The sequence below is a fragment of the Podarcis muralis genome, chromosome 18 (assembly GCF_964188315.1).
Source record: "Podarcis muralis chromosome 18, rPodMur119.hap1.1, whole genome shotgun sequence".
Taxonomy (NCBI): Eukaryota; Metazoa; Chordata; class Lepidosauria; order Squamata; family Lacertidae; genus Podarcis; species Podarcis muralis.
This window is the reverse complement of record NC_135672.1, coordinates 4,635,902-4,654,290: the sequence shown is the minus strand read 5'-3', so window position 1 is coordinate 4,654,290 and position 18,389 is coordinate 4,635,902. Positions and strand designations below refer to the sequence as shown.

Genomic DNA, 18,389 nt, shown 5'->3' with positions numbered 1-18,389 from the left:
CAGGTGTCTGAACCAATTAGGGAGGTTTTTAATGTTGGAGGGTTTTTTGTGTTTTGATATTTTGTTGGAAGCCACCCAGAGCGGCTGGGGCAACCCAGTCAGATGGGTGGCATATTATTATTATTATTATTATTATTATTATTATTATTATTATTATACACAATGTCTTGGGTTCTTTTGGAGGAAGGTGCAGGATACACATATATCTAGATCTAGATATATACAGATATATAGATATCTATGAATGAGTGACAAAATAATGTATACAGCTCCTTTTAGTGCAGCATTTGGATACTGCTTTTTAGATGGAGGGGGGAAAGAAATTAAGAGAAATATCTGACGATGCTCTTGGGCAGAAAGGGCAACCCTCACCTGGAAAGGTAGGTCCATAGCGCTGCTCCCAATCTGATTGACATTTGGCAGGGATCCTCCATAGTACTGGCCACGGGTCTGGCCCAACTGCAAATACTGGTTTTTCTGTAGCTGTAGCTGGAAAACAGAGAAAGAGGAAGATTAATTAAGCTGTGCAGGTTCCAGATGGGGAAGGAACAATCCTGGGCTGGCCAGGAGGAGATATGGAACCCAAGCACCTGGCAAGGTTGTACCCAACCAACCTCACAGTTGGATTTCTGCAATGGATTTACCTTTGGGATTAGTTCAGAGGATGCAACTGGTGCAGAACGCAGGGGCTAGGTTGCTTGTAATGCTCTGCTCGCCCTGGCTGCTACTGAGCCAAGTTCAATGTGTTGATACTCAAGATCCTACATAACTGAAAGACCAGGTTGCTTGAGAGACTGTCTTATCTCTTACACAAGCAGTAGATCACTGAGGACTGCCGGAAAGCTTCTCCCGTGTGCTCCAAAGATCTGAGAAGCCTGCTCCATACTAACTTGCAGCCGGGCTTTTAGTGTTGCTGCTCCTGCCCTGTGGAACAGCATGCCCGTTGAGATATAGCAGGTGCCCACTAGCTGTACTTTCTGGAAGGGACTGCATTTCTTTGCTTTGGAATCTTGTAAACATCTTATTGCAATCAAATGCCATATAAACTATGCAACAGCCCCATTTCTGAGGCAGCTTGACTCTGAATGCCCATTTAACAAGAGGAGGGGGAGTCCTGCCTTCTGGTCCCTGAGTTTGTGGGCTGCATGGAGGCATCCAATTGCGCAGAGGAGGGAAAAGAAGGTGCTGGTCTAGACATCTACCTCTGGCCTGACCCGGGCATGAACAGGAAGGACGGGAGCAAGGAGGCATTTTCAGTGTGTTCCCGCGGTTCCCCAACTTTTTTGGGGGGTCCCACCCCCTCGGCTCCACAAACTCATCTCCAGTAACCCCCTACCCTACACAAAGCATAATTAAGAATAGCAGTTTGCACTAAGGAAACAACCCACTAAGGAAGATAAGAAAACAGTAAAATTCAAAACCAATTGCACATGTATTCAATATCCAATCAAAACAATTTCATTTTATTAATTCAACAAAACTGATGAACTTGATCCAGCTTTTCAAAGTCCGATAGGCATTTACACCCCACAGAACCTCCTGCCTCTTAGGGTCCCCCTAGATAACCCTACTGCCCCCCAGGGGAGGTACTGCCCACTTTGGGAAACATTAGCCCATGCTGAAAGAAGCATCGCCATTCCCAACAACCAAATCCTGACGCCAAGTTCCTGACTAACTGGACAAAAAAGGAAGGGGAGGGGATATTATACATTATTAAGATTTATACCACAACCCCTTTTAAACACATCATCAGCTTCAACACACCAGTGCGCAAATATAAGCTGGAAGCAGCAGATGTGGTGAAAGCAACACAAATATATACAGGTCGTGATAACACAGGTCAGTCTTTCCTGGTGCCTTGCAGAAGCCTCAGACTACAGTTCCCATCAGCCCTGGGGACACATAGCCCTGCTGGCTGATGGGAGCTGCAGTCCAAAACAGATTTCACATACTAACCACCCATTGAATATCAGACAGCCAGTGAACACAGAATGGTTACCGTATTAGCTTTGTGGTCCCCACAGATGCAAAGAGGATCTCCAGAATCTGCTCAAGAAAATATGAGCGTCTTTTTGAGTTTGCCTTGGGTTTTAATCCACAAATTAAACCACACAAAAACAAACACCATTCCTGAAGTCTCAAAAGGTTTAGGAAGCACTTTGCTTCCCCTCCTTAAAATAGGACCAGTTGGTAACATTATCATGATGATGATAAATTGAAAAGACCCTGATGTTGGGAAAGATGGAGGGCACAAGGAGAAGGGGACGACAGAGGACGAGGTGGTGGGACAGTGTTCTCGAAGCTACCAGCATGAGTTTGACAAAGCTGCGTGAGGCAGTGGAAGACAGGAGTGCCTGGCGTGCTCTGGTCCATGGGGTCACGAAGAGTCGGACACGACTAAACGACTAAACAACAAAAGGTAAAGGGCAGGCTAACAATAATAATAAAAGAAAGAAAGAAAGAAAGAAAGAGTTGTAAGCTGTCTCCTTTAGGGTAAAGGGCAGGCTAACAATAATAATAATAGAAAGAAAGAAAGAAAGAAAGAAAGAAAGAAAGAAAGAAAGAAAGAAAGAAAGAGTTGTAAGCTGTCTCCTTTAGGGTAAAGGGCAGGATAACAATAAAAATAATAGAAAGAAAGAAAGAAAGAAAGAAAGAAAGAAAGAAAGAAAGAAAGAAAGAGTTGTAAGCTGTCTCCTTTAGGGTAAAGGGCAGGATAACAACAACAACAACAATATCCAGCCCTTCTTAAAGATGAACTGGGACCATTTGCATGCAAAGCTTGTGCTCTGCAGCTGAGCGACGGCCCTTCCATATGGAACATGCTGAAATCAGCAGACCATTTTTACGCAGGATCTGTAAGCAAGCCATTTAAGCAGACATAACCAGGAGCTCTATTAAAACAAACACGCACAGACCAGCAGCCCCCTGCCAATTACACCCAGAGCCTAGAAACGTCCTAAGAGCTTTTACATTATTAATGCAGCTTAGTTAAAAAAGAAAAAGAAATGAAATGTAATCAATACGGGCCGCTGGAAGCCAGGGCGGAACGGACCGGGAGCCAGAAACATTTTATCAATCAGCAGATGCGCTGCTCTTGCCAGGCCGGGCCCTGGACCTAATGAGGCAGCCGTGGCGCACCTTCCCATCCCAGAGCAAACAGAAGACTCCCGCTGCCCCATCGATCCGCACAGCCCATTGCTGAGGGCTAGGCGGCGCAGAGAACCCTGTAGGCAGACGAGAACAGCAGCCCGTTGCTGGCTCAGGCCGGCCTCTTCCAGCAATCTGCTTCCAAGAGCCAAAGCGGGGGGGAGCCTCGCAAGAAAAGAAGGCATTCTCTTTTTGCTGGGGCCCAGCGCCTGTAACTCCCCGAGGTAAACTGCCTTGGGAGGAGGAGGTTCTACTTATGGGTGGTTCTGCTGCAACACTTAGGGATGGGCAGAGCACATTCACGGCATGCCTCTCTTATTATTGCTGTTGTTGTTATTTATTGCATTTAAAAAGGTAAAGGTACCCCTGCCCGTACGGGCCAGTCTTGCCAGACTCTAGGGTTGTGCGCCCATCTCATTCAAGAGGCCAAGGGCCAGCGCTGTCCGCAGACACTTCCGGGTCACGTGGCCAGCGTGACAAAGCCGCATCTGGCGAGCCAGCGCAGCACACGGAAACGCCGTTTACCTTCCCGCCAGTAAGCGGTCCCTATTTATCTACTTGCACCCGGGGGTGCTTTCGAACTGCTAGGTTGGCAGGCGCTGGGACCGAGCAACGGGAGCGCACCCTGCCGCGGGGATTCGAACCGCCGACCTTTCGATCGGCAAGCCCTAGGCACTGAGGCTTTTACCCACAGCGCCACCCGCGTCCCTATTTATTGCATTTGAATATCGCTTATTTTATCAAAGGAGCTCCAGGTGGCGTGCATGGTCCTCCCCCTCCTCACTGACCCACACGACAACCCTGTGAGGTAGGTTAGGCTGAGAGAAGCCTTGAGGATCATTACCCAGAGAGCTGCATAGCCGAGTGGAGATTTGAACCCTCATCTCCCAGGTCCTAGTCTGGCACTGTAAACGCTACCTGAGCGCTGGCTCTCTTCTGCGACAGGAGTGCAGACGGCGCCCCTCCAGGCATGAAGTGTGCACAGGTCTGCTTGGCTCCAGCAAAAAATGGCTGCATCTCAGGCCTTGAGGCTATGCCCTGGGGCTTAGGCGTAGAGAAGGTCCCAGGGCCTCCTATCGCAGAGAGAGATGATAGCAGGAGTGGGCCACATTCCCTCAGAGGGAAGCATCTAAGGGGCTGTACCGCAGTGACAGGCAGGGGCCGAGGAAAAGGAGACAGAACAATGGCATGAGACTCTTACCCAGGGGTCAGCAAACTTTTTCAGCAGGGGGCTGGTCCACTGTCCCTCAGAACTTGTGGGGGGCCAGACTATATTTTGGGGGGGAAATAATGAACGAATTCCTATGCCCCACAAATAACCCAGAGATGCATTTTAAATAAAAGCACACATTCATGTAAAAACACCAAGCAGGCCCCACAAATGACCCAGAGATGCATTTTAAATAAAAGGGCACATTCTACTCATGTAAAAACACGCTGATTCCCGATCCGGATTATAAGGTGATTGGGCTGGATCTGGGCCCCGGGCCTTAGTTTGCCTACCCATGTTCTTATCTGTGCATCTGAGGCTGCACTCCAAGTGTGCAAAAGACCAAAGTGTCTATGCATCCCTTCAATCCCTTCAACCAAGAGGCATCATGCGAGACCAAGGACACAGTCTAATCAGACAAAAGCCCTTGAGGAGAACAGAGAAGAGGGACGGTGAAAATCCCAAGGGCCATACAGAGAGATTTGGCCCCCAGGGCCTAAGATTTCCCACTCCTGCCAGTCACTCAAACAATTTAGGTTAGACAATATGCCGAATATTGATGTGTGCTTTAATCTATTTTAGCTTATTGCCCTGTTTAATTTTTTTCAGTGCTATAAATTGTTGCTTCTGATTGTTCTTATCAACATACTCTTTTTGTAAACCGCTTTGAGGCATTTTGCATTTTTTTTATTTCACAATCAAGTGGAGCATACATTTTATCGTAGAGTTGGAAGGGATGCCAAGGGCCATCTAGTCCAACCCCTTGCAATACAGGAACCTCAACTCAAACATCCATGACAGATGAAATAAATGAATTTAGCTAAACGCCTACTCCTGAGATGAAAGGAGTGACCAAAATAAAGCGTCAACGCACATGCAGAGAGAGACACACACTCACACAAAAAGCAAGAGATGCCCACTGCCGAGCGGGATAAAAATAGCTTTTTTCTGTTCCTGGTGTTTTTTAAATTATTTTTAGCTGCAGCCATGAATATGCAGTTATGTAACCGGGCACAGCTCCTGATAAATCAGAAAGCAAACAGGAGGGAATGTTTACATTCTTCGCGGAAAAGCGTAGTGGCTGGATGGCAGAAAGGCAGCACGCGCAGGCAGGTAGTGGCGGGGGGGGGGGAGCAGGAGAGAGAGGGAGGGAGGTGCCCAATGCCAGTCTGGTGCTGATTGGCAGCCAATGGGTGTAAGATAAATAAAGCTGCCAGGGAAGCACTCCAGGGAGGAGTAGGAAGATGCTGGCCTTGCCAAGTGACCAAAGAGAGCTAAGGTGGGAAAGGACCTTTTAGGGGAGGGATAGCCTAGGACTTGCTGATCAGAAGGTTGGCGGTTAGAATCCCCGCGACAGGGTGAGCTCCCGTTGCTCGGTCCCTGCTCCTGCCAACCTAGCAGTTCGAAAGCACGACTGAGTGCAAGTAGATAAATAGGTACCACTCCAGCGGGAAGGTTAGCGGCGTTTCCGTGCGCTGCTCTAGTTCGCCAGAAGCGGCTTAGTCCTGCTGGCCACATGACCCGGAAGCTGTACGCCGGCTCCCTCGGCCAATAAAGCGAGATGAGCACCGCAACCCCAGAGTCGGCCACGACTGGACCTAATGGTCAGGGATCCCTTTACCTTTACCTTAAGAAAAGGAGGTGCCCCTTCCCGCCAACAAACTCCCCAAAATGTCCCCCCTTCCCACCCTGACATCTGCTGGGTTGCTTGTTTTTCCCCTAGGAAAGGGGCCTTGCCTAACGTTAAAGCAGTGTTAAAGTGGTGGGCAGCAGCTCAGGCTGAGAGGTCTCACTGAGAGGAGCTGGAGACCTTCTGCACGCAGGTGCTATGCAGTGGGGTTAGGGACAGGGCCTGCCAAAGGGGATTCTTGCATTACTTAAGAAAGGAGGAAGGCTGGCTCCGATACGTGCAGGCCTGCTCCATGAATGCGTCCGTTTCCAGGAAATGAGCCTGTTCAGGAAACTCTCTGCTCTAATCTCTGAAGGCTGAATGAGAAGCAGCCCAAAGCAGTGTTAGAAACTCCCAATATATAAGCTAGGTGCCAAATGATTCCTTAAATCAAGGTTGCAGTCGTCGAAACAGAATGCCTAGTTGCTATTTGGGGGCCAGACAGCTCTAAAGTCTTATTTTTCAAATGACTGTGATTATTAGCTAAACACTGGCTAGTTCAGATGACAACCTTCAGCTAGGTTAAGAACTTTGAGAACTGAAAGAAGAATAATCAACTTTATCCAGGGACAGTCCACACATCTATTGGCCTATTCCTACCTATTTTTCTTCATGGTGACATGGACCATTCGGAATGTGAGAATATTCTTCATAACTCTGAGCAGGGCAGGGCAGTGAGGGAAGTGAAGAAAAGCAATAATCATTCACTATAACAATGTTCACTGCTGCTGCTCAGACTGCAGGGGGAAAGCATTTTGGTTCCAGAAATTCATTCAGATTGTGCAGATAAAATATAACTGATAGAATTCTGAAAGATTGGGCATTAGTGTGTGAAAACAGTCGAAATTCAAGGATCCCCAGATGGCGGGGATGTCAGGTTTCACTTGGTTGCAAGTTGCCGAAAGCCAGGTGCAAAATGTGCCTGGCGGATTTTGAACACTGGCCCAAAGACTGTATGAAAGAACAAGTGAAGGAACTTTTTCACATCTTAGACCACTTGTCAGCCTGCTCTCTCAACCTGCAGCTCCAGCGCTGCGAGCACCAATCACCAAGGTACCATGCAAAGAAAACTCACGTCTATGTCCTTCTAATTATACCGCACCACTGGGAGACTATCTTGGCTGGAAACCGGGCATAAATCTGATAAATTTAGGCAATCAGCCATACAGCTTTGAGAACTTGAGGTCTGCAGTTGAGGATGTCATTACAGTTCCAGTCAGAGTCTCAAATTTAGACGTCTGACTCTGCTAACCATGCCTCGTTTCTGGAGAGTAACATGCAGGGTGGGTGGATAAATCCATTCACCACGTTTGCTTGATCTGTTCCCTCACTGATCAAGGAAGAGCAAGCAGCCAGGCACCATAAAACAGGAACTCTTTATACACTCTCGAGTACTTAAACTGCTACGCTCCGTTTAGTGAGCCGTACATTAAGAGTCTCAAATAAGAAACACACAGCTCAATTAAGGAAGCCTGTTTAATTCAGTGGGTTTGCCCAAGAAGAACAGCTTGTTCTCAGCCCCACGGAGCTGTGGTCCTGTGGCTGCAAAAACACACCTGGTCCCAGTTCAAGCAAAAGGCAATGCAATTGGTTTCTGGACTAACTGACCTATAAAGCATTATATGGATCAGAACCCCAGGACCTCAAGGACCGCCTCTCCCCACAGGAACTGACCCAAACCTTGCGCTCATCATCTGAGGCCCTTCTTCACATGACCTCTCCAACGGAAATCCCAAAGATGGCAACACGAGGGCGGGTCCTTTCAGTGGTGGCTCCCTGTTTGTGGAATGCTCTTCCCAGGGAGGCTCACCTCCCATTACACAGGTTTAGGCACCAGGCAAAAAGCTGCTTTTCCACTAGGCCTTTCATTACCTGTGTGCTCCCAGAGTGGGTGGCATGTTCCAATCAATGTTTGAAACTCCCCAGATTCCAGGCACATTTTGCTACTGTGCAAGTCCAACTGCGACTACGTGGAGATTTCTGGGTGCCCGGTTGGCGGCTGACCAACCTGACCATGTCCATCAAGACAGCTGACTCATGAGCAGCTGCAGAAGCGCATTCTGTGCTTCTGTGTTGCCTCACAAATCAGGAACCCCTTAAAGGTAAAGGTAAAGGTACCCCTGCCCATACGGGCCAGTCTTGACAGACTCTGGGGTTGTGCGCCCATCTCACTTAAGAGGCCAGGGGCCAGCGCTGTCCGGAGACACTTCCGCGTCACGTGGCCAGCGTGACAAAGCTGCATCTGGCGAGCCAGCGCAGCACACAGAAACGCCGTTTACCTTCCCGCCAGTAAGCAGTACCTATTTATCTACTTGCACCTGGGGGTGCTTTCGAACTGCTAGGTTAGCAGGCGCTGGGACCGAGCAACGGGAGCGCACCCCGCCGCGGGGATTCGAACCGCCGACCTTTCGATCGGCAAGCCCTAGGCGCTGAGGCTTTTACCCACAGCGCCACCCGCGTCCCTTAGGAACCCCTTGCTGGGCACCTTAGTCCTCCATCACCACATCAAGGAATGTAAGTGCAAGGCTGGGTATAGAGATATTTGACCGTGCTGCAGCCTTTCCACAGGCCACCCAAATGGATCTGACAGGCCACAGTTTAAAAACCTCTGCTTTAGTCCATAGTTAATGCCATTTCCCTTTCCATTGTGCACGTTTCTCCTTCTTGCACATGGGGACAAGTAAATTGTTGTAAGAGCAAGCTACAGTCAAGCAATGTACCATATTTTTCGCTCTATAAGACGTACCAGACCACAAGACCACAAGTTTTTGGAGGAGGAAAACAAGAAAAAAAATATTCTGAATCTCAGAAGCCAGAACAGCAAGAGGGATCGCTGCGCAGTGAAAGCAACAATCCCTCTTGCTGTTCTGGCTTCTGGGGTAGCTGCACAGCCTGCATTCGCTCCATAAGACGCACACACATTTCCCCTTACTTTTTAGGAGGGAAAATGTGATTCTTATAGAGCAAAAAATATGGTAGCTAAGATCACAGAACCATAGACTTGTAGCATTGGAAGGGACCCTGAGGGTCATCTAATCCAACCCCTAGGCAAATTACACATTCTGTTGTGGTGACCGTAACCTCGGTTTAAGGTGCCATTTGGCGCCTGGTTTATATAGCTGAGTTTCTAACACTGTTTTGGACTGCAACTTGCTTTGTTCCCAGAGGTAGCATACAGCCACCGTGACTAGTGGACCCTGACAGCTTTATCCTCCATGAATGAGTGTAATCCCCTTTTAATGCCATCTAAATTGATGGCTGTTGCCACATCTCGTGGGAGTGGGCTTCATAGCTTAGACATGTGCCATGCCAAGTCCTTTCTGTTGCCTGTCCTGAATCTTCCAATATTCAACTTTTCTGGCTCCAAGTTCTGGCATTGTATGAGAGAGGGAGAAAAGCTCTTTCTTTTCGGACAGTGGTCCGAAACAACTGGGGGCCACCAAATTGGGGGAGGTTGCAATAAAAGCAACCACAGCAGGCTAATTCTGCTCTCCGTTAGCAAATGTATAATGCTAAAGATATATAGCAGCAGCAGCAGCTACGTATTGATATTCCAACAGCTGCTGCAGCGGACTTCTTGCTCTGCGCAAGCTGCCCTGGACGGCAGATTAAAAAGTGGCAGATTCAATGGAATTAATAAGGCTTCTGGAACAATGAATCTGCCTTTCCTGGTTGCCAACAAAACACTGTTCTTAGCCACCGTGGTGTGAAAGAGTTAGTCATTTCAAGGCAGCAACACACACATACACACGCCAGTTCAAAAGGCCTGGCTCAGCACCACCCGACTGCAGAGGACAAAATACCCCTTTAATATTGTGCTTGCAGATCCATTTACAAGGATTTACGGGGAGGAGAAATTCAATCAAGGAGAAAGTAGCCAGCCACAGCACTTAGGAGAAAGTTGACCTGTTACTTGCTATTTCTGGACTGTTTGAAGAAGAAGAAAGCCTCTGCATGTCAGCTCACTTGGCATCACAGAATCTAGCTCTAGAACAACACACACACGGATGTTGATGCAGCCTATAACTTAACTGCAGGCTCTGCAATGAGGTAAGTCTTGCCAGGCTCCTATTTGCATACAGTTAAAAGTACATTTTGTTCTCCGCTGGCTTTACAGACAATTGTATCTACACGCACTCACCTCCTTGGCGGAGATGCACCTCCACTCAAGTTTCATTTCCATCACCCACACGGTGGGCGTTGCTTTCAATCTGCCTGTGCCAAAGTTGGGGGGGGGGGAGTTTCCCAGACTTCACATAAACCATATCAACATAAACCCAGTTTACAGTCTGAGCTGCACATGGCAAGAGTCCACTCTGGGGACAGTTAATATTTTCCTTCGATGACACAGATGTTTTGTAACCCGGCTGAGTTGCCTGCTAGCCACAGGCAATTGGTGATTCCATGCAGGCAACCGGGGGAGCTGGTGGAGGGAAGGATTCTCCGCACTCAGCATGGAAGTCAAGTAGGTTGGTGGAAGGAGGACAGGGTGGCATGCCCCACTTCTGCCAGTTCACATGGTAAAGTCTTTTCTTTTTTAAAAAAACTAGCCTCTTCTAGCCTTCATCTCAAAGCTGATCATCAAGGATTTCCGTTTCTCTGTAGCCAGCACAGAAATTACTTGTTTTTGTTGTTGCTGTTGTTGTCAGTGGCGTGGCTTGGGAGGTGGCAGCAAGGCCGTTGCCCTGGATACACAATGGGGGGGAGCATTAACCAGGCACCCCCCAAAAAGATCTCCATTGCACCTTGGGGAGCAGAGAGTAAACAGCACCCTCTGTGCCTTGTCCAGCACTCAAGCACCTGCCTGCCACTGGCAGGGGTTGGGGAGCACAGAGTATGACGAGAATCCTCTGCACTCCCCAGCCCATGCCAGGTGAACCCTAGTGCCCTGGATGGGGCACAGAGGGTGCTCTTCACTCTCTGCACCTGGCAGTGAGGGCAAGGGCTGGACGAACGCACTCTGCCCCCATCTGGGGCATGTGCAAGCACACCTGCCCCAGGTACCGGCAAACAGCGCTATGCCACTGGTTGTTGTAATTTCTTAACCGCGGCAATTTAAAAGGACAATATTAAAATCAGTTTAAAACAAATTACAATTAAAAAGAATGGGGTGGATCCACTGATATAGTGATGTAGAGATATATATATCAGGTGTCAAGGACGGGGGGGGGCGGGGAAGGTTGCATCTTCAGAATACACAAAAAACCGCCCTCTAACAAACTATAAGCAAGTATTTTTGTAGGCTGGCAACTTTTGAAGGCTTACTAGAAAGCTGTTACAGGACCACGTTCATTCCCCAAAGCCGCTTAGAAACTTGGAGAGAAGCTGCCAATCAGCATCATGTTAGGTCCTTGCGCTTCGGACTTCAAATTGCTCAGCACCATATAGAAACAGTCACCATTGTTTGCCAGCAAGCCGATGCAAATGAATGGGAGCCCCAGCTGAGCCATGGGAGGAGCGAACCTGATTCAAAAGTTCTCTACAGGCCCAAAATGGCATTTCCCAAGGCTAGCAGTGACTCCTAATTGCCATTTCTTTAGTAGTTGTAGTAGTTGTAGTAATAATAATACAGTGGTGCCTCGCAAGACGAACGCCTCGCAAAACGAAAAACTCGCAAGACGAAAGAGTTTTCCGTTTTTGAGTCATTCCGCAAGACGAATTTCCCTATGGGCTTGCTTTGCAAGAAGAAAGCCCATAGGGAAATCTCCGGGGACCTCTTTTAAAATGCTGGCGGTCGGGAGCAAAGACTTTCGCCCACCGCCGGCCTTCAGAAGAGGTCCAGAAAAGTCTTTGCTCCCCCCCCCCCCCCCGCCTGCCTTCCCGGGACAGCAGAGACTTCTCCGCTGTCCCGGGCGATCTTAAAATGCTGGCGGGCGGCAGCGAAGCCTTCGCTGCCAACCCCCAGCATTTTAAAATCGCCCCGGGACAGCGGAGGCTTCGCTGCCGCCCGCCAGCATTTTAAAATCGCCCCGGGACAGCGGAGGCTTTGCTGCCGCCCACCAGCATTTTAAAATCGCCCCGGGACAGCGGAGAAGTCTCCGCCGTCCCGGGGGCTTTTAAAATGCTGGCGGTCGGCAGCAAAGCCCTCCTGTCCCCGGAGCTTGCGGGGCGGGAGGTGGGGAGAAGGGCTTTTCTTCCCACCGCCAGCCTTCAGAAGGCTGGCGGTGGGAAGAAAAGCCCTTGTCCCCCCCCCCCCAGCCTTCAGAAGAGGTCGGGGGACAGACTGTCCCCGGACCTGGTCTGAAGGCGGTTTCCATAGGAACGCATTGATTTTCAATGCATTCCTATGGGAAACCGTGCTTCGCAAGACGAAAAACTCGCAAGAAGAAAAAACTTGCGGAACGAATTAATTTCGTCTTGCGAGGCACCACTGTAATAGAAAGGATCTGCAATTAAAAGGACATTTGTTGAGGAAGGGGAAGGGGAAGGAAGGAAACACATTCACACAAGAACTTAAGAAGATAGAGTATCTGCTGGATCAGGCCAGTGGCCCGTCGAGTCCAGCATCCTGTTCCCACAGTGGCTGACCAGATGCCAACTATGGGAAACCCACAAGTAGGACCTGAGCACAAGAGCAACACTTTCTTCTCCTGGGGCTTCCAGCAGCAGCCATTCAGAAGCATTAATATCTCTGACCGTGGAGACAGAGCACAGCCATTGTTGATAGCGCTCTCCTCCATCACACACAAAGCCCTGAATGTTTGACACGGCTGACGGCGCAACCCATGAGAATAGAGGAGGTTTGCACGTGGCTCACACCTGAAGAGGCAGCGCAAAAACTGGGTGGGTGGGACAAGCAGCACTGGAGCAGGGAGGCTCTGCCCAGTCTGGTGAGGACGATGAGGCATGCTATTTCTAAGTGAAATCAGCTCTTCCTCTCACCCCGACTGCTTACAAGCCGTGACGTTCCAATCACAAGGGAACCGCTAAGTTGTACTCTGAGTAGGCCTACTGAAATTAATGGGCCTCGGTTAATCATGCCAATTAATTCCAAAGGATCTACTCTGAAGAAGACTAACGCTGGATGCAACACCCCTAGAGCCTACTCATCTTAGCGTGTTTTAAAACAACGCCTTTCAGTTCTTCCATTTCCCAGGGTGGACTTGCGAGCAAAATTAAAGCAATCAGCGTATCACAGAAACAAAACAAAGGAGAAACCCTTTGCTAACAAATCCTTACTAGCAATTGGCTCCTCCTTCTCCTCCTCCTTCCCACCCCAGATTTCCTCACAGCAAAGCAACTCGCCAGTAACTACTGGAGATAGAAAAAGGTGCCTGGCTTCTGGAAGACCTTCACCCCAATCCACTTTACCAGTCTATCACTTCCTGTCTGGGTGTTGTGGCTTATTGGTGCCAGCCATTCTTGGTTTTGGTATCAAGAGGAGATTCATCAGGCTTAGGGAAGATACTCACTGCCTGGGACGTCTCTTTGCCAGCACCATCCAGGGAAACACTCAGGGAGTGTGTTCCACTCTAACACCTGTCACTATCAGAAAGTTCTTCCTGATGTTTAGTCAGAATCTCCTTTCTTGTAACCTGAATTCATTGGTTCAGGTCCTACCTTCCAGAGCAGGAGAAGACAATCTGGCTCCATCTCCCATGTGACAGCCCTTTAGATATTTGAATGTGGCTATCATATCTCCTCTCAGTCTCCTCGTCTCTAGGCTCAACCTACCCAGCTCCCTCAATCATTGGTTTCCAGACCCTTGACCATCTCAGTCACCCTCCTCTGCATACATCCTTCTTAAATTGTGGTGTCCAGAACTGAACACAGTATTTCAGGTGTGGTCTGACCAAGGCAGAACAGAGCGACACTATTTCTTCCCTTGATCAGGACGCTATACTTCTGTTGATGCAGCCTAGAATAGCATTCGCTTTTTTTGCTGCTGCATCATCCTGTGGACTCATGTTAAGCTGGTGGTCCACCAAGATCCTTTTCGCATGTACTTTTTTGAATGCTAAACAGAGCTTTAGATTAGGGTGGGGAATCTTTTCCAGCCCAGGAGGCCACACTCCATCCTGAGAAACGTTCCAGGGCAGTGGGGCAATGATGGGTGGGACCAGAGGCTAAAATTGGGGAGCAGCTCAAGACGCAGCTCTGCATAACAGGCTACATTCCAGCCATGCAGCTAAGTCACTTCCGCACCTCTCTCGATACAGGCAAGCAAGAGGGAATATCACAAATCCAAGATGCGTTCCAGGCTAGGAAAATGGCCTGTGAAGCGTGTGGCTTAGGGAGAGGAGGTGTGGTCTGAAGAGAGCCTCAAGGACCAGACAGAGAATTCTGGAGTGTCGCATGCAGTCCCTCGAGCCTGATTGCTTAACTAAGCTCTGTCACACAAGTAAAAACACTACCACCATTTTATCGTTTACAATTTTTTAAGAGAAGTGAAAAGATGTGAGGGGTGAGAGAATAAGGAAAAGAACAAGGAAGAGGAGGAAGAAAACAGAGACACCTACTCCCAGTTTGCAGATAATAAAACTATTGTTAAAATTAATGATGGTTTAGCAAGAACACATGGCGTGCTGGTGGATACTGTTCAGAAGTTTGCTAGTGGCTCTTTCCGTTCACACGCAGAGGAGGCAGCAAATCAGTGGCTGGCTTGCCGTTGCACACAAAAAAAGCCACAATTGCGGTTTGTTTCTCTGCTAGCAAACCACAATGGTAGGCCAAGAACAAACCTTGGTTTACCATCATGGTTAGTTAGGAGAGAAACAAACTGTTATTATTTATTAGATCCCTTACCTGCCCTTTGTGGTGAAGACTCGGGGCAGATTGCAGCCAGGAGTGCAAAAATCGGAACAACTGACAACTGGAATAAAAGGGTGGGCACTTTCTTTCAGGGGAAGGGCACACACTACCTCAGAAAACCAAGTATGCATGAAGCGCTGTATGCAAAGTGCTGTATTAGCTTGCCGTATTAAGTGATGTATCAAACAGCAAATGTCAACACTCCCTTTACTCTGCCATTAACAAAAGAGCTGAAGTAGAGGCACAGCAGGGAGCAGGTGCTGATCAAGCTGGGGCAACTGGCATCACGGACAGAGCAGGAGGTCCCAGGTTCAGCTCCTGGCAGCATATTCAGGTAGGGCAGGGAGAAAATCCTGCCTGGAACCCTGGAGAGCTAATTGTTGCCAGTCAGTGCATACAACAGTGAGCCAGGTGGTATAAGGCAGCTTCCTTTGTTCATTGTGGGGACGTGGGGGGGGGGGGAGAGATACTCTCGAAAGCAGTGTTTCTCAATGTGGGTGATATCACCCCCAAGGGGAGGGCTGGAATGATCCATGGGGGTTGAATAGAAATAAGGAGGCAGTGAAAGCATAAAGAAGAAGAGAAGAAACTTTTGAGAAACCATTCGTATATGTTTCATCTGTTGTGTTATGCTTATTGCCAGGTCGGGCGCCGTTGTGGGACGGTGACAATTCCTCCCCAGGATGTGGTGGTGATGCTGGAGGAGAGGGTTCTTTCTGGGCTTGGGTGAACCTTTTTTGGCTCCACCCAGGCCCAGGAAGTGTTAGTGATTTTTATTTTAATATTATCCTTTGTTATCTGGATTTTCTGTGTGCAAATGTGAATGCTACTAGGGTTGATTTAAAGAAATACTTTTATAATTTCAAGCTTCAAGGTGTCTTATTTACAACAACGTCTTTCTTTACTATGCTGTAGGGCACAGGTAGAAACACAGATGCATCAAAGAATGCAAATTTCTCACTGCATCTTTCTGTTTGTTCGCTTAAAGAAGGGAGCTTTCGGGGGTGGGGCTGAGTAATTGTTTTCTGAAAGGGGTGGTGGGCCAAATAAGTTTGTGAACCTCTGCTCTAAAGGAACAACCTCCTGGTAAGAGCTCCCCCTTCCCCAATTTAAGCAGAATCTTCCACCACCCCAGGTTGGCAAGATGGACTCCCCACCACCCTCTCCCACTTATGAGATGCGCATCACAGCAGCACATCCTTTCAGGCATCTCTGGTGGCGCTGCTGCATGGTCGCCTTCATCAACCATCTGCCTCCCACTCTCAGCATTACAGCAGAAATGTCAGAATACTCCCTGCTAACTGCGAAAGGCGCCTCCCCTCCGCCCCCTCAATCAGAGGCTTATTCGCTCTTCACGCTGAAATTGTTTCCAGGGGAGGAGGATCTAAGAGAATAAGAGCTCCGCAAGCTGAGATTAAAAAAAAAAAAAAGGAATAAGGAGGAGGTATCATGGGCCGCCAACACAAGGCTATACACCAAACAATCGTAGGTGTTTATCCATGTGTGCGATTTGGATGGGGGGGGTTGATCACAAGAAAATAAAAAATGGTTTGACATCCAAGCGGGGGCACAGCACAGCCAACAAGCTAGCGGCTCACAGCCTCTGCTGCAACCAAGGAAGAATGTGAGAGAGCGAACATGACGGTGAACGCTCCCCAATATTGTGGTGATGAGGAAGGGGAGGAATTTAGAGAAGAGAGAGGGGGGCACACAATTGCTAATAATGTGGGAGGGGGGCATTTCGCCTCTGCCGAAGCAAAGGGATAGCCAAGGTGCTGGTTCCAAAACAAAATAAATAAATATAAATTTAAAAAGGAAGGCGCAGAAGAGCAGAGGAAAATAAAGCACCAACTCCGTCTAATTTCATATACAACCAAACAAAACAGGAGGGTGTTGGGGGCGGGGAGGGGGGAGAAGTAGCAGCAAAATGGCTGATGGTGCTGTGCATCAACGATTGCCATTCATCTCTCCATGAACACCATCATGAAAGCTTGGTCCTGCAGGTGCTGCACCATACACAGCAGGAGGGGTGTCTCTCGAGGTGTGGAACTGCCTTCCCTGGGACACTCAAAAACGTGGCAGAATCATGCCCTTTTTGGCGTGCAGCTGCCAGCAGCCAGAGGTGAGGGACGCATCACACCCTACCCACCTGAAAGGCACAGTCTGTGCACAGATTCCCGTGCCTGGCGGCCCCCGCACACTATCAGTCAAATCCCCCTGGAGTAGAGGATGGGGAGCCTGCATACCTCAACCTCCAGCCGTCCCAGGAGCCAGCCAACAGTCGCTTCCCTATCACTTCCCGAGGACATTAGGGGGACACCCAGCTCCGATACAGTTGTTATACGTTACTGGGAGCCAGTGAAATGCCGAGATCGAGAGAAGCATAAGATGCAACAAACTCACTTGGTGGGTTTTAAGTCAGCCCGAGTACCGCATTTCCTTCTGGGTGACCTTCCGGGGGGGACAAAGCAGTGGCGAGCAGGGCCATAGGCCAAGGGGGGACGGAGCAATGGATGTAAAAGTTATGCTTGTACAGTAGGCTAGGTTCTATACACACACTCTCTGTTCTCCATTCAGAGAAGCAAGAGATGTGTTCCGGGGCACATCCCAACCAGGTACAAATGTTCCAGATATGCAGCAGGGCTCATTATGGGCTGTGGGCCCAGCATACGAAATCTGCCATGCACATTTTGCAACTGGCTATTGGCCACTTGCAACCAAGTGGATGCTATGATGGCACCTGGTGCCTCCACCATCTGGAGGTGCGTGCCTGGAGTTCCTTGGGTATGAAGTGTTTCCACACACTGATACCACACACCTGTTATATTTTATCTGCACAATCAGAATGAATTTCAGGAACCAAAAAGTTGTGTTGAAAAATATGACTTTCGAGCAGTCTGGCCCCAAAATGGCAACCAGGTATTCCGTTTTGGTGACTATAACCCTGGGTTAAGGAGCCATTTGGTGTCTGGCTTATATTATCTGAGTTTCTAACACTGAGTGTTAGAAAGGACCATATAGAGGCTTGGAAGGTCACAATCAGCCCTCAGTCTCAAGGTTTAAAAGCCCACAGTGCTTTAAGTCAAATCTCCCTCTCTCAGCTCCTATAAACCAGCATCTTAAATTCTGAGAGAACAAAAGAAGTTACTTTATACCATGACAGACTACATCCACCTAGGCCAGTATTGTCTACTCTGACTGTTAGCCAGGGACACAAGGGGAGGAGAGGACTTCCTTCATCATCATTTACCTGAGAGATCATTTCACTGGAATTGCTAAGGAACAATTGAAGCTGGAGCCACCTGTATGCAAAGGCGTTGTTCCTACAACTGAACTACAGGTTCTCCTGAAAAACACTTTCGCGTGGCAATGCCTTTGCCAAGCTGGTGTTCTGGAGATCTTTGGCAGGGGGTGATGAGATCCGGGAGCCGAAGACACCTGCAGGGCACCAGGTTAGCAAAGGATGTTGTACAGAAATAAGATCATGTCCATGATATGAGAGCCATCTTCAGATGCCTGAAAGGCTGCTACAAAGAAGATGGAGCCAGACTGTTTTCTGCTGCTCCAAGAGGGGAGAACTCGAGGCAATGGATCCAAATGACAAGGAGATTC

The 18,389-nt window shown here is 48.7% G+C and overlaps 1 protein-coding gene across 7 annotated transcripts in view; it reads right to left on the bottom strand.

Annotated features, from left to right (window-relative positions):
- Positions 1 to 18,389, bottom strand: part of CRTC1 (CREB regulated transcription coactivator 1) — a 55,955-nt gene that overhangs the window by 26,674 nt on the left and 10,892 nt on the right. For all 7 annotated transcript variants that reach the window (XM_028714082.2, XM_028714083.2, XM_028714079.2 and 4 more), the window contains exon 2: positions 373 to 489. In XM_028714082.2, the coding sequence (XP_028569915.2) occupies positions 373 to 489 (117 nt within the window). The remainder of the gene's footprint in view (positions 1 to 372; positions 490 to 18,389) is intronic.